This window comes from Natator depressus, chromosome 11 (genome assembly GCF_965152275.1).
Source record: "Natator depressus isolate rNatDep1 chromosome 11, rNatDep2.hap1, whole genome shotgun sequence".
In the NCBI taxonomy this organism is placed as follows: domain Eukaryota; kingdom Metazoa; phylum Chordata; order Testudines; family Cheloniidae; genus Natator; species Natator depressus.
Genome location: NC_134244.1, coordinates 46,577,450 through 46,594,223, shown reverse-complemented (window position 1 = coordinate 46,594,223; position 16,774 = coordinate 46,577,450). Strand labels below are relative to the sequence as shown.

At 42.9% G+C, this 16,774-nt stretch overlaps 1 protein-coding gene across 6 annotated transcripts in view; it reads right to left on the bottom strand.

Moving 5' to 3' along the window:
- The window catches only part of ITPRID2 (ITPR interacting domain containing 2), a 55,577-nt gene extending 42,321 nt beyond the window's left edge, over positions 1–13,256 (bottom strand). For 4 of the 6 annotated variants that reach the window (XM_074967713.1, XM_074967717.1, XM_074967716.1 and 1 more), the window contains exons 1-6: positions 12,165–12,562; positions 11,752–11,797; positions 4,876–4,925; positions 3,906–3,962; positions 2,000–2,039; positions 170–268 (exon numbers count right to left, since the gene is read on the bottom strand). In XM_074967713.1, coding sequence (XP_074823814.1) covers positions 170–268; positions 2,000–2,039; positions 3,906–3,962; positions 4,876–4,925; positions 11,752–11,797; positions 12,165–12,345 — 473 coding nt within the window. In that variant the 5' untranslated portion in view covers positions 12,346–12,562. Of the gene's footprint in view, positions 1–169; positions 269–1,999; positions 2,040–3,905; positions 3,963–4,875; positions 4,926–11,751; positions 11,798–12,164; positions 12,563–12,879; positions 13,025–13,114 lie in introns of those variants that run through there. The other 2 variants (XM_074967714.1, XM_074967715.1) reach the window with 2 other exon arrangements.
- Between the last annotated feature and the right edge of the window lie 3,518 nt (positions 13,257–16,774).

The window sequence follows — 16,774 nt, the reverse complement described above, 5'->3', positions numbered from 1 at the left end:
TCTTTCAAATAACCAAATTAATATCTCTCTTTTGCTACTAAAGCACAATAATACATATAAATCAAGCCAAGTCCATCTATCTTAGGGATAGAAGAAGTAACTATTGGCAGAAAAAGAATGATAAATCCCACTGAACTGTGCCATATCCTCCAAGGTATAGTTCTTTTACCTTGAAACCGTTGCACTGCTTCTCCCAGAACCAGTGGAATTCATACTTCTCCCCTTCTGGTGGAACTGATGTCTCCTCTCCTTCGCCAACATACCATTGCTATCATACAAATAGACAATACTGACATGATGAACTGGTTCCCTGCAGTGATTCAATTCTCAGTCTTTAAGGAAAACTAAGTCTTCACTCTCAGAGAATTTCTTTTCCTGTTCAGTATTCTCTGGTTTACATTAGCTAGATCTCATTTTATTAATACACAGAAATAATTAATCCTTAGCCCCTTAATAAAAAAGGTATATACACCCTGAGAATCCTAAGGCAAGGGATGCAAGCTGAGAAAACACTACTGCGGTCTCCCACAAAACAGTTCCATCTCCCTTCCTGGTCTCACCCACCCAGAAGTGTCAAAAGTATCCCTTACTTCAGTAGGCTTATGTTCCCCACTCCCTTACCTCCCCCACGGGACCACCTCTTCACACCTGAACTGGCCTCAGCTTGCTGCTTGTGTTACCTCACCTCTTAGATGCTGATTTCAACTGCCTAACCCCTTCTGCTTCCTAGTGCAAGGCACGGATTGCGGCCCATGAGCAGCACAAAGCAGGGGAAGCCTCTCAGACAGGCCTGGGAATTGGTTGTGCTTCCAGATTGCGGGAAATGGAATGGGACTGGCTCCAACCAAGACTCCCACTCCGATTTCTCTCTCTCTTTTTTTTTTTTTTTTTTAAATACCAGGGTTGGAAGGCACCTCAGGAGGTCAACCCCCTGCTTAAAGCAGGACCAATCCCCAAATCTCCTCCCGACATCCCCAGCAACTGGTACTGCCTCAGCATTTTCCAGTGTCATATAGGCTAAATGACTTTCCCTGCATGGCATCAGCATCAACACCCTTTTTGGGAATATAGATTTTTAACCATTAGACAATGGGAGTTTCACTTGCAAGCGATCTCGCAGAATAGTCACCTAGGAGATAAGGAAACACAGAGCAGCTGGGTCCATTAATATAAGGGATTTTATTGGGCCTAACTGAGGTGAAGTAGCAAAAGGTCTTAGACTATGTCTACGCCACCTCAGTAAGTCGACCTACACTACACAACCTTAGGTCAAGTTACCACAGGGTGTCGACAGGAGAAACTCTCCAGTTGACTTACCTTACTCTTTTCATCAGGCATACAGTACAGGGGTCGACTGGAGAGTGATCTGCTGTCGATCTGGCGGGTCTTCACTAGACCAGCTAAATCAACCGCTGGTGGATCGATCTCAGAGCGTCGATCCCAGCTGTAGCCTAGATGTAGCCCGAGTCTACTTGTTGTGTAGCTGGGCTCTGACTGCACTTAGAGCATTGCTTTGGGGGTAAGTAGGAGGCCATTCCCTAGAGGCTCTCTCCCGGTACAGTCACCTGCCCCCTTTGCTCCCAAAAAAGAGGCTTTTTCTAGCCAAGATTCCGTCTCAAAGGTTGAAACAAGGAGCAGTTTTCCCGACACTGTCCAGAAATAGATCAGGCATTTGAGTGGCGGGTGAGGTAACTGAATTAAGCCACTTATTTCTTGCAGAAGTGTTGCTTTGTGTTCAGAGATTCCCCCTTTTACTTGAGACTCCGGATTAAATGCGACGGAAGTAAAGGAACATATTTATGGAATACATTTTTGTGAGTATTAAAGTCTTCCCTCCCCACCCCACCCCCGATATTATTAGTGACGTCTTCTTTGTAGGAGTAAACTCTTCTTCATGGAATGCTTTTAGTACGTGGACTGCCTAGTTTACCTCTACCTCATAGTTCAGATCATTTTATTTCAATATTTCCCAAAAACAAAACAAAAATGAGATACTTACCATGTTTCCATTTTTGCATCACTTTGATGTAGATGATTAGCTGCAGAAAAATGAAGGAATGAATTATACATAAAGCTCTTTGGCAAAACAGCACTTATAATTGATAAGAAATGGTAGCCAACAACATACGTTTGTAGATGCCACTCCACCTCCCAGAGTCCATTCTTTACACACAAAAGCATACAATCGGTATGTATACACATTTGTAATAATAGGTGTTAGTTGGTTCTATTTTTTTTACATTAAGATTTTAATCTATTGTATTCAGGGTATGTGTTTATTAGAAAAATTACACATACACACACTTAACCATATCTACCCTTTTAGAGCTGATCAAAAGTTTTTTGAAAAATATTTTTCCTTTTTTTGTGCCCCCCACCTTCAGAAAATTTTGACATTTGAAATTTTTCAGCCAGTTCTAACAGCTTTGTCCTTTTCCCTTTCAGTCATATGACCAGAACTTGGATTGCTATTTAAAACAAAGGGGAAACACTTCACTAACAAGTCCTTTGTATGGCAGGCAGTCTGACAAATGAGAAGTCTATTAGGAGGAATCTTTTTAATCCCACTTACTCTAATTCAGTAAGTGATATGGACTAAATTAATCGCATCAAGTCAACTGTCAAATAAATTGCTTTCCTCATTATTTTTAAAAGACTTAAAAAAAAAATTATTTCCTCCCCCAAGGCCCAACCCTCCTTCTGTGGTGCTGCTGGCAAGACTCTGATTGACTCCAATAAGAACAGGGTTGGGCTTTATACCAGATCAGATCTGACATTTCTCAAACACTTTTTAGAATTGCAAAAAATTGTTGTCAACTTATTGTATACTCCTTATCCTGCATGTATGCACAGGGTAGCTGGACAAGCAGAACCCAATCTGTGAAGTGCTGATCAGCCTCTGCATGTATGGAACTTGAATGTGTTTGGCAGCTCTCAGCACTGGACCCTCATTGCAGATCAGCTACTCAGCCGGGGACCTCTCTGGCAATTTAAAGCATTCAAACCACCAAAAGGCTGTCTGTGCAGGCCACATTTTTGAGTTCAAGAGGTTTTGATTAAAAAAAAAAGCCTGCTCTGAGAGGCCACCTCTCTTCCTCCTCCAAAAGAAAGAGGGGAAAAGAAGAACTGGTGGGAACAAGCAGAGAGAAGCAGAACAGAAACAGTAAAGCAACAGCTGGAGATACAAGGGGGAAAAGTGTCATCACGGACAGACAATCTAAAACGCCTTTCCCTTCATTTTATTTTGTGTGGTGCTTGCTGGTTTTAAACACTTATCTACCGGTTTTTATTTCCAGCTTTATTTAATTCTTTCTCCCATCTTTCAGCCTCTCTTCTCTTTCCTTCCTCCTTAACTATGAGCTATTAGCTGAACACTTGAGGCTAAATTTGGCCCTCAGAAAACCCTCACATGCCACTCCCACTGTTTTCAATGGAACTGGTGCACATGTCTGACCTCCATATCTGGCCCATACAGAGAGAGCACAAGCATTAAACAGTCATTTTTCTCATTGCTTGCACTCCTTCCACCAGTACTTTGGACTGTTTCATTGGAGTTTGCACCAAAGCACATGAAGAAGTAGCAGACAGCTGCTTCCTTCATTATGCAGGCCCCTTTCAAGGCTGGCTCTGCCCTGCAGGAAGGCCAGGTCACAACAAGTTGACAAAAATAAAGAAATAAAGTTTTGGTGAAAGAAAAAATAAATAAATAGGTTTGTTTTGGGTTTTTTGCAAATGTCTCATCTTCCCTCTTGCTTTCCAGACAGCTTTACCATCCGGCTTTGACCAGATTGGAAATATTGACTTTTCAAAATAAATTCAAACTCTTGAATGTTACTTAAATAATAAATAATAATAATAATAAAAAAATTCTTGCTTTAATAGTCGTATAACCCTGCCATACCCACCTTCCGCTCCCAGGGATAAGTCATCTTCAAAACTTCCTCCATTTCTCACCAGCATGCCTGAAAATGTACATTTGGCAGTTCAACGCCTATATAGTGCTGTAATGTTTTCATTCCAAAAGCTCATACAATATTTTTAGTTAAAAACACACAGAGTTAATGCTGTAGGATTTACTCAGAACATCTTTACAGATCCTTTATCCTTTATACCCTGATAATGTACTCATGAAGCCTATGGTATTTTGAAGTTACTATTCACATCACAGAAAAGCTTATTTTAAAAGGAGAGATAAAAGAGTGAGAGGTGGCTCTAAAGCTAATCTAGCAGCCAGCTGAAGAACAACTCCATGTTAACTTGCAAGCTAATTAATCATGACTACCAGCCCCCTGGTGCCATACCTAATGTAAGTACCCGGCACTGGATGTTAAGTTACACTCCAGACATCTTACCACAGAGCTTCAGGGTTAAGAAATTAGTCCAGTCATTCCCTTTCTTCCACCAGTATATACTGCGAGTTCTTTTTATATGCTCTGCCACTACCTGCAGATTCTTGTTGTACTTTGAACTTTCAAATTTTGTCCTGCTCAGGTAGCAAATTTTTCAGGTGTGGCCATTTCGGTTAGAGCAAGCAAAGAAAGACTGCACAAAAGCTGACCTAGTTCTAAGACTGTGCATTAACTAGCTTCCCCCTTCCCCCCACTGCTTCTGCAGAGATTTTGCATTTATATAAGCTGAAGCACAGGAGTAGTCTTTTTAAAGACTTCAACTCTTAAAAAAAAAAAAAATTCTGACCCTTTCCCCCTGCCCTAAACTTCTCCCTCAACTGCACAGGAATACGAATATCTTAGCAAGATCAAGATAGCCATCACATATGCATTTGGGTAACAATTTATGATTTTAAAATCAATATATAAGAAAGCAGAAAAGTTCATCATAAAAGCAGCTATCCAAGAGCACAGAGCCTTTTCTTACCCTTCAATGTAGGATTGCTTTGCTCATCCAGAGAAGCTCCCAAAGGCGTTCTGAAACCACAGAAAAGGTTAACTCTAGTTTAAAACGTTGCTTCTTCATGTCCTTCCTTAAGAGCTACAACCAGCTTGTGGTAACAGCAGTTGTGCCTCCTTCCGCCTTCCTCCCCCAGAAAGCCTGCACAAACACATAGGGACTGACAATAACTTACTAAACAATCCCCAAGTCCCTGAATAAATACTTGTGGGAAAAAAAAAAAACGGTCAATAAAACTGGCAGCACTCTGACCTATGAACGCTAACACAGGAATCAGAAGCAAGGCAAAAGTTAAGAAGGCCACAGGCATTCTGTAGGTTGTCAAAGAAAATCTTATATGTTATATTGTGCCCACACCACCAACAAGAATGAATAGGGAGCAGTGGGGATGGCACTATGCAGGAGTGAATTCATTTTAAACTCATTTACACTTTAAAAGTGGACACCTGTTTTTTCTACACTGAAATCCTAAGGATAGGTGAGTAAGGGAATGAAAGACAGGCAGACACACACACATGCAGATTTTAAGTTCTTTTGGTCAGTGACTGTCTTTTTGTTCTGTGTTTGTATTAGGTGCAATACAATGTGGTCCTGCTCCATGACTAGGACCGCCAGGCACTACTCTAATACAAAAATAAGTAATAATAATAATACAAAGTCTAATCAGAAACAAGAACAATATGAGACCTAAAATATCTGTCAAGTCATTTGCTAGCTCGGATACTGGATCAAATTCTTTAGCTTTTGTTCCAGGACAGATGTAATCACTATTTCAAGAATGGAAAGAGGCTTGTTGAAGGGCCCGATCCTGCGGTCTTTGAAGTCAACAGAAAAACTCCCACTGACAGCAGGATTGGACCCTAATGGAGTTAGTATTACTCATCCTGTGTAAACTAATTCAGTGCATAAGCTCTTTAAACAGACCAAATATTAATACAGAGTGTCCACCAATGTAGACAAATGATGGTTAACCTGCTATGCAGTAAAGCAGCTTGGTACAAACCAAAGACACAAAATAAAGTAAAATATTATTAAAGAAGGGAAAATCAGATGACTTAAGTGTTTACATATGGGCATGTGAAGGTTTTTCATTAGACAAGCAGAGAAAATTGCCCAAAGTTACTCTGAAATAAACAAAGACATGATATAGTATTTGTTCTGTTTCCAAAACTTAATTCTGGAATGAAAAGCGTGTATTTGTTTCCTAACACACCCTTTATTTTACAATGCAAATTGTTCCTCTGGAACAGTTTACCGTTGCTACAGAATAAGCCACAAACCTGTGATAATGAGTCTTTAGAAATAACTCGTTACAGTGACATGCCAATTAAAATAGTGACAGTATGAGTGATATTCACTCAACTAGGCGACAGAACAAGCCTTTAGAAACTCAAATCTCCTGGAATTTTGGGTCTCTCATGGGAGTAAATAGGGCTTTAAGTGACTAGGTTTTTTATTAAATCTATTCAAGTTACAGCAAGTCTTATGTTCTGAATTAACAACCATGCCTATTGTTTATATCCCGGTTTTAATGGCTACATTTCTATTCTCCCTCTACTTCCTTGGCGGCCACTTCAGCATGTCTTAATTTTTAGCTAGACAAAGTTGCTGGCAGCAACTTCCTCAGTTGACGCCAATAGTGTGCATGCACTGGCTGGCAGAGAATGGTAAAAAGCAAGCAGCACAACTGGCATTCTCCCTCAAAAACTAAGCCTGTCACCTCTGCAGCCTGTTAACAGCTATTAGAAAAGAAACTTTGGCAAGCAATCTGTCTCCTTCCCTGCTTGCACCTTTACACATACACAACCACTTTATAGTCCATTCCATTGAAAAATTGTACATTTAAAAAGAGAAGAACGTAAGAACAATGGAGGCCCCTTGAACAGCAGCAAAGCAACTGGGATATGTTTTTAAAAGAATATTTTCAGCAGCATGGCTCGTAAGTCAGCTAATTCGGGTTTGTTTTCAAGTGCATTATGCTGCTAAACAGGAGGTTTTAGAGATCTTTCAATATCTTCTCATACTCAAGAAAAGGCACATTGTACACTGGGGGTGGATACCATACTGCTTTGGCAGACTCCAAAGAAGCTGCCTGCTCTCACAGCCCTAAGTGTAGTGGCACGAGTGTGGAGCAGACGTAACATAGGTCAAGGACAAATGGAAAACCAAAGAATCTGGAATGCAGAGCTTCATAAAAATCTTGACTTGCATTGGGATCAAGGAACCAGTGATTTAGATCCCTCAGAGAGATGACAAGACATCTCCCAGACATTCTAGGTGCACTAAGGAAGAGTGGGTGGGCATGCCATGCTGGATTCTCTGGGATTTTCTACTCAACACCTCCCCCCAAATATTTACCCTCCTCTTTCCACCCATAGTGCCCATCACTGTAGGCTCTATGTACTGATCAGGTAGATTAGATTCACATGGCGGTGCCCATAGTGGACTTCACTGAGGATTCTGCTTTTCACCCGCCCCATTTTGTAGAAAATTTCTTTTGGGTTTGTTTGACCCGGTACTGGTTATTGTAGGAAATCTTTAACAATTAATGAAGATCTTGCATTGTGTTTTAGAAGCAGTTAAAACTCCGGCTGTTAAAATCATAGTTTGGCAGCCAGAGTGCAATTAAATAGTGTGTCCATTCTGCCATCAAAAACTCAAAACAAAAAAAAATATGTCTTCTCATTCACATTTCAAAATCTCCTCTTTCCTGAATATTCTACATGAGAAAGTTCCTAAACGCTTTCCAACAGGGTAAACTATGTTATTATTATAGAAGACATCTTGGCCAAACAAAACACTCAAATTCAAAAAATAAAAACCATCCTTGAGTTCAAATGGAGGATTTCCTCCTTTCTGTTTCAATGTAAGATGGGCACACAGCTGATTTTTTTATGTTTATCTTAAATAGTCTTAGTAAATACACTAAACACTTTTAAATCATTTCAAAACACTGGCAAAGTTGAGATAAATGAAGGAAGACCTTCCTACAGGGATGACAATTCCACGAAATGGAGCAGAAGTGGCCTTTATGAATATTGCCACAATGTGATGAGTAAAAAGAAAAGGAGTACTTGTAGCACCTTAGAGACTAACAAATTTATTTGAGCATAAGCTTTCATGAGCTACAGCTCACTTCATCGGATGCATTCACCTAAATTTACATTTTCTAAAATGTCATATAAACCGAGAAACAATAGAAATGTATTTCATCATTCCTGTGGGGAAAGTATTTTTGGTGGTTTTTACACACCAAACAACAAGGCATTTTGCTAACTCCTGAGAGCCAGGACATGTAATTGATTAGAAACAGAAATAAAATCAGTCTATTTAAGTTGTACACACTAGGAGAAGTCCAGATTATGCAACACTATAGTGAAAAGTGCATTAGATTGTTACAAGAAACTCAGTTACAATCCAGGAAGATAGTACCTGTAATTTAGGTGTTATTTTTAACAATACAATGTAAAATATGTTCAAGATTTTTTATATTGTCTTTAACCAGCAATGTGGACAGAAAAAGAGGAAAACCACCAGGGATCATCGAGGGCTAGAAGAACTAGCCGAATCCATTCCCTTTGATTATGCATGCACATACGCAGAGAGAGAGTAGCAAATGTCTTGTCAAAAAGTAAATTAGATTATTCTCTCACTCACCACCTATAATAGACAAAAATACACATTTTTACACACAAATTTAACTGTGTACTACCTACAGTCTTGAGAGTATAATCCTGTGAGGAGCTGAGCACTTTTTCAAGGTGCTGAAAATTCCCGGCTCCCACAGATATTACTGGTAGTTGTTGGCACTCAGCACATCACAGAATCAGACCCTAAATGCCTACAGCACTGATCCTGCTCCAGTGAAGTCAGTGGGAGTTTTTCCATTGACTTCAATGGGTGCAGGATGGACTGTATTTCCATCTCAGGGAGCCACTGATATTAACAAATCACTTGAGCTTTGTAAAAGCCAGCCACGGTAGCAAAGTTTGAATAGTTTGTGGATATCACTAAGCCCCAGGGTAGAATGTCTATGCATTTAAGACTACAGTGTGCAACATTTTTATGTTATACATGGAAACTAAAGGAACAGTGTCAAAGTAGGATTTGCCAACTCTACAACAGAGGCAAATTTAATTTTTTAGTATAAAGTATAGAATTGGTCAACAACTTGTACAGGATCTTTTATGCAAGGATCACAGAGGGTTTTACAAACCATCTGTTAACTAAACCTTGCAACATCCCTGTTAATCAACTTTTTTGTGCCTTGGTTTCCTCAGCTGTAAAATAAGAAAAAAACCTATTTAAGTGGCTTGCTCAACGTCAGGCAGTCAGTCAGTAGCAATGGTATGAACAAAAGCCAGGAGTTCTGGCTAATACTCTGATCTAATCAACAGACACTACTGCTTCATAAGCTTTCTATCCAGCATAATGATATTAGATTTTATTAATTATTATATAGGTTTGTAACTTTAGTTATTAAGTATGCATATCGTCATTGTGTGAATATATGTACAATTCCTTTAAACCTGTACCAAGAAGCTAAGAAAGGAGAAGATTCTAGACAGAAACTCTGTGACTAGAGACAGACTAGTTTTAGGAAGAATCTCCCCACCCCCTTCCCATTATAGTAAAGCTTCTAGTTAAGCACTAGACCTGTGTCAAGAAAAGGAACATACTGATTTGGTAGCCACTGACTATTTAATAAGATTTGCTGAAATTCTATTTCTTACAAGACCCACAACTCATTAGGTCATAGAAAAGTTAAGGCATCTTCTCTCATTTTGGCAGTCTGAAAAAAAAAAAACAGTCACTGACAACGGACCACAATTTGTCAGAAGTTAATTCCAAGTTTTTGGGATACAGTATGTCACCAGCCCTCTCCACACACAAGGGAACAGGTCACCTAGACTGCACAGAGACTTCTACAACAAGGACACCATATTAGCTCTGCTGAGCTATACGGCAACACGCTCATCAGGCACTACAGTAAGCCCAGCTGAGTTGCTCACTGGGTCAACAGATCAGAATAGCACTGCCAACCAAGAAGTAAATTTTCACCATAAGCTGCTATGCCTAAAGGATGACAGTGAAAGATAACAAATATAGGAAGTCCTGAACTTTCTTTAACTATTGGGATGCCGCCCAAAGCTCACCTAACCTTAAACAAGGACAACTATCCCTGATAAAATTGAAAGAAGAAAAATATTGGACAAGATCAGCCATTGTCACTGGCTAGTGAACCCCAAAATACTATATGGTGGAGACGGAAGAAAAAGCTTTTTTCTAAATCCAACTGGACTGTTTTACGACCATAGCAGTAGTGGTATTCCTTCCACAGTCTTAGTGAAGGGACATAATTAGGGCTCTACCAAATTCACAGTTGATTTTGGTCAATTTCATGGTCATAGAATTTTAAAAACTGCTGCCTTCAGAGCTGGGCAGCCGGACATGAGCATCTGCTGGCCGGGCACCCAGCTCTGGAAGCAGCACCGCCACCAGTAGCAGCGCAAAAATGGGGGTGGCATGGTATGTGGTTACAGGGGTCTGTGGTCGCTCCCCACACACACACACACACACACAGCCAGCCCAAGGTCTGTTTAACCCCTAAGCACCAGGGCAGGGTAAGGCTGGGGGCACCGTGGCCAAAGGCTCCTACTGTGTGCCAGGCTCCAGCTGCTGGTCTTCGCTGGCCTGGTGAGGGACGGGACTTCCTCTTCCCCTGCAGGGGCCGCTTCCGGGGCCAGGTCAGACTCATCTCCAGGAACCTCCCTCAGCTTCAGGAAGCTCTGCGGCTGCAAGCCCAGCTCTGAAGAAGCGCGACTACCAGCAGCAGCGCAGAAATAAGGGTGTCATGGCAGGATATTGCTACCATTACTTCTGCGCTGCTGCTGGCTCAGGCGCTGCCTTCACAGCTAGGTGGCTGGCCAGCATTCACCACTCTCCAGCCACGCAGCTCGGAAGCCACCGCAGAAGTAAAGGTGACAATACCATGACCCCGCTACAATAACCTTGCAACCACCCCACAACCTTCCTTTGGGTTGGAACTCCCAGTTTGAGAAACACTGATCTCCCCCATGAAATCTGTATAGTATATGGTAAAAGTACACAAAGGACCAGATTTCACGGTCCATGATGCCTTTTTCATGGCGTGAATTTGATAGGGCCCTAGAGATAATCCTTTAGGGAAGTCCAAGATACATCGTGTCAGTCAGTCAAACAGAGAAAAAGGATCCTCATGGCCAGAACGTGACTATATGTGGGACAATGGTAAAGCTGATGACTCAACAATGTGTTGCTAAATTTTTAGTAATAAAGGGGAGGAGGGAAAGGGATGTGCACTGTTTCCGTAGAAGTGTAACAGGAAGCCAGTCAAGATGAGGACAGGGAAGGTTTTAAGATGAGCCCTGAAGTCAATCAGGGAGAGAGAGGGTAGATTTAGGGATGACACTGTTTTCCTTAATCTTTGCTCAGTATTAGAAGAAAATGACTCTGTAACGCTTTACCATCATCACATGACAGATAGAGAGGGGATGGGAAAAGAAAAATCAACTGTTTGCCAGACAGCCACACTTCTACATGCATTACTACTCTAGTCACTTACTAATGGTACATTTATTCTCAAAGAGAAAGCGCAATATAGAAAGAGGTAAAAGTAACAGGGATAACTAATTTTTCTCACCTCCTACATGTTTTGAGGGCCCAACCCTTCAACTCACATTCACATAAGTAAAGGTTGTAGGTTCAGGTCCTCTAGCTAATAAAGAGTTGTGGACTCTGCTATTTAGACATATGTAACTATTTAGAGCAGTACTGGAACTTCTGGTTTGCAGAAGTACTTACCTGCAATCTTTAAGCCATATGGCGATCTTTTCGTTTGGAATATTACCTTTGGGAGAAAAGAAAGGGAAGGAGGGAGAAAAGCAAAGAGTTGTAATTGATGCTTTGCGCATTCCAGACGTCTCATGAAGAAAGACGAATGGTGCCTTTTAAACACCACGTACACTACGGCCACACAAACAAGACTGCTGACCAGAGCAACAAAAAAAGACAAGAACAAACAAAAGAAATAAGAATAAACTCAATGGCGGGCCAAAAATATGAGAATTAAAAATACTTTTAAACACACAGACTGCATGTCTCACATATGGTGCAACCCAGTAACGCTTCCATCCGGCAGGGCTCATGGACGGGGCGCGTCCAGGCACCGATTTCCCCCTTCCCCGCCTTAGTAGAGACCGCCGGGCGGGACAGACCTGCTTCTGCTGCCAGGAGCAGTTTTCCGCCGGTGAGATCGTCCTCCTGCCGGGCCAGCTCAACCGCTTCTGCCGAGAGATCCTCCGCCTCCGATGCCTGCCAGGAGTCTCTGCTCTTGGCCCAGGCCTTTCTCTTCTGGCTCGCCCCCTGCCACTCCTCTGCCACCGGCGGCTCCTCCATCAGCACCGCGGCGGCGACGGCTTCACTTCACCAGGCGCCCGCAGCAACGCGCCCTGCCGGGCACACGCGAGCCGGGTTGAGCGCGCGCGGAGCCCCGCTCAGCCACGCGGGACGGGAAGTGAGGGCGGCAGCGAGTTTCCCACGCGAGGCTCCCGCGCAGCCCAGCGGGGAGCGAGCAGCAGCAGCAGCAGCGCCCGAGTCCCCGAGCGTCCGCCCCAGTTCCCCGGCAGCGCCGCCGCCGCCGCCGAGGGGCACCAGCCCGGCGCGCCCCGCGCTCCGCAGCGCCCCCGGCCGGCCCCGCGCGCCCAGGCGACCCTCGCCTCGCTCGCTGTTGCAACACTGGAGCAGCCTCCAGGTCCGCCCTGAAAACGATTCTGCGTTTGGCCGCCCCCGGCCGCCCGGGGTTCGCTTCCTGCAGCTCGCTCCCCTCCCACGCCTCGCCCCAGCTGGCCACTGTCACCTCCGCTTCCCCCCCCCCGCCCAGTGCGGCTTCCGACCGGGAGCGCCGCTCGAGCGGACGCAGGAAAAACTTACAAACAGACCGGGAGGCGCCCGCCCGCCCGAGCCGTGGGAGCCGAACGGCAACCCGAGAACTTAATCCATCGGGGTGTTCCTCAAACCGCCTCCCTCCCTGGGGAGCGGGCAGCAGGATCGGGCCCCTGCCCCGCAGCCAGCGGCGGGGTCCCGCGGAGGGCCGGGCCAAGCCCCGCAGCCACCCTGCCTGCCGCGGGGAGAGGAGCCGCTTGCTGAGGGGCTGAGCCAGACTCACATAGCGGGCCCGGGGGAGGAGGATTCACCCGCCTGGGCTGGAGATTGCAGCAGCAGCAGCGTCCCTCTGAACTTCCTCATACCGCTGCTGGGAGAAAAGTTTGCTGCCCACGTGATGGGACCCGAGCAGAGCCGCTTTTTCTCCGCCCGCCTGCCCGGCAGCCACCGGCTTCCCCTTTCCGCAGCTCTCCCCTGGGGCCAGGGCCGCCAGTGACCCGCTCCCCGCAGCGGCGGGCCCAGGGGCTAGTGGGGCGATGGCCGTGCAGACACAAGACTTGGGAGGGCGATTGTTGTCGGCCTCCTTGGAATAGACAGTAAAATCCTCCGACAGCGTCCGGGGCTTTTTAAACGAGGGAGCAGGAAAAGGGGCAATTGGAAAACCGACCCGCTCTTGCTGGGGAGCAAAAGTTTATTTGCATCCAGCAAAAGGCTCGTGGCAGCCCATCCGCTCTCGCACCACGCTGTCCTCACCTGCTTGGGGAGGGTGAGCTGGTCCAGCTCACAAACACACCGAGAGGGAGGGTAGGGAGAGGACAGGCAGAAGATATTAAGAGCTCAAATAAAGAGGGAGAAAGGGCACACCCGGAAAGAAACATGGCTTAGAGAACTAGCTGGAGAAGAGCGAACAAATAAAAGAGTGTAGGAAAGTGACTGTGGAAAACATGCAGAGGAAGGAAAAAAGGATAAAGGGAAAGGGAGAGATGGAAGGAAAAGTGGATGACAGGAAGAGAAAGACGCAAAGATGAGAACTTTCAGCATTCTGAAGGCATTATTAATGTCTATTATCTCGTCATGGACCAGGGAGAGCCCCATTGTGCTTAGACCAACAAACACAGAACAAAAAGATAGCCCCTGGCCCCAAAGAGCTAACAATCTAGGTTATTTTAAATTATAAAGTAGTTTGAATCTGTTTTAACGGTAACTCGGTTGTGTCCGCTGAAATCAGTGAAATTAGTCCCGAGTTTAGGTGAAGAGGCTTGACCCCATCTTCCCAGATCTAACACTGTGGAGGCTACAGATCACTCTCCTTTTCTTACCAGAGAGGTGACAGGTCATTAGCCCAGTAATGTTTCCTTCTTCCCACCCCTTCCATCTAAATGCACAATGTAGTTGAAGATCAAAGACAACATAGATGGGGCAGTGACTCCACATAAAAAGCTGTGTGATTTTTCATGGCTAAATTTAGCCCTGGTGAGTAAGAAGAGTCATAGTGGTCATGCTGAGTCCACCCTACTCAAAACTTTAATTTCTAAGAGTCTAAACTTTAGTAATCCTCTTTCTGACTTAGCACAGGAATACTGGTAAGAGCGAGGAAGCCTTTTAAAATCTTATTTAAATTCTCTTGAAGTCTTTATAATCCTTAAACTGGCTTCTAGGAAGATTAAAGCATCCAGAGTTTCCTGAAAATCCAACAAACAATATAATGTGGGAAAATGGAGACTCAATGTCCGGGAACAAACCAGTGCCTAAGAAATCACTGCACATACCAGAGAATGTGAAGGGCTTTAGGAGTGAAATCCTTGCTCCATTAAAGTTAATGGTAAAACTCCTAAGGACTATGCTGGTATATCATTATCAGGCAACTGGAGCCCTGTGGGCAAACTGTTGCACCTGTGCAAAGCCTCACTGGCGTTTATAGTGGTCCACCTATATGGAACTCATGGCAGAATCAGAGTCTAAAATGTTCAGATTTCTAAAGAGTCGTATTTTAGACCCTGGATATGCTAGCCCTTATTATCCATGTTCCACTAGGGAGCTTAGGGAATTACCTTCCATAGTGGGGAGTGCTTAGGACTGACACAAATACATCCAAGTCCCCACCTCCTGCCCCTGCTATTCTAACAAAATGTGCAAGACAAGAGAATTTGGAGGTTAACTACTCAGAAAGGTTCAAAAATCCATACCTTATTAAAACAGGGCATGGCTGTAAACGCAGCAGCAGCCAGGAGAGGTCAGAATCATCAGAAAAACTTTAAAAACCAGGTCTGTCCCACAGATACCTTCAGAAAGAGGGGCTAGACCTCTAAGTATTGATAGTAACAATCTCCTGAGGCCAGGGTCCTCTGTAACTACAAGTTTGGAAGGCCTGTCATCAACCCTGGGTTTAGTTTTTGTAGACAAACAGAATAGACACCTTTTATTTAAAAACTAATCTGCCTATAGAAATATGAGGGTCATGATAAACAAACATATTTCCTGCTGTAGTTGAGAGATCATAGCAATGTGGTCTCATTTCTCATTTTCACCTTTCCATAAGTTTCTATTTTTTTAAAGATAAAATGTCTTTTTTTCATGAATAAAACAAGTTTCAGTCCCCATTTCATCTGATACTGTATGTATGTCTTTCTAAGATTACTTTCCCCTTATGCTATAAACCATTGGGGAGGAGGGGAAGAAGGGTAAATCTTCATTTTTCCATGTATTGTGATTAAAAACTAACCAAAAAAACATTGACGTGTGTGTGTATCTAATCTAATTATTTAAAAAATATTTTATCACAATAGCCTATTTATGTTTTGAGATTGGGCTATTTATTATAAAGACATAAAAAAGCAGCCTGACACAACCAAAGATACATTGGGAAATTCTCTTTTAATCATCAAAATCCAGATAACTCCAACTACATTATAGACTTCAATCATCTGTTTTGATCAGTAATATAGCCATCATGCATTGTTCTGTGACTTAAGTAGAACAAGAAGATGAGTTGATGGATACAGGCTAAGGCCCTGATCCTGCAAACACACATGTGCATAACATTACTGCAGAATCATCCCACTGACTTCCGTAAGACTAGACGAGTAAAATCACGCACCAGTAGTATTTAGAGGATCAGGACCTTAAATCTGATTTTCCTTGATTTTGTTAATAAGGAACAAGCATAACATTACCTCAGTGTAATTTGGATATACACTTTGATTCAAAAACGAATCCTTGAGATTGCAATATCTTTGAGATGTTACAGAATCACTGGAAATGTGGAAAATCACAATTATTACACTTTTCTTGGGAAGACAATAGCTTCCATGAAGTAACACACACATCCGAGTTTGTAACCGATCAACAGCATGAAAACTCTTGCAAATCCATGATGTCAATACATACTTAGCAGTAGATATTTTCCAAAGGCAAATATCTAGGTGGGTTTTTTGATTTATTGTTTGCTTTTTAAAGTAATAATCTATATTTTGGATTAAACAGCAGAATTTTTCATTTAAAAATAAACACGTGATTTTCAGTTATAAGTTAAAGAACATCTTTTTAACTAATAAAACCCTATCAGTTATATGGATTTTTAAAATTGAACATACTTTTTTCAAAATTGTTTTAAGTATTCAAGTCATAATTTAACAGTCAATTTTCAGTGAACAGCATTCTGTCACATTATAAGGTCAAATTCATCCCTGAGTAAGCAACGGTAACTTCCTTGAAGTCCAAGCTGCACACAGTTAAACAAGGGATTAATGAAGTTGCCACGTAATTCAAAAACAAGTTTTCACATATGTTATTGGTCTTGTAATCAGAACTCAGAGGCAGAGAATAGCACTCTAACCTGTCACTCAGACCACATCACTTCTTCTTTAATCTCTCCTATTGCCCCTTCTTCTCTGTCAGGTCAAAATTTAGGACATCTTGCTCTGATTCTCACACTCATACATAA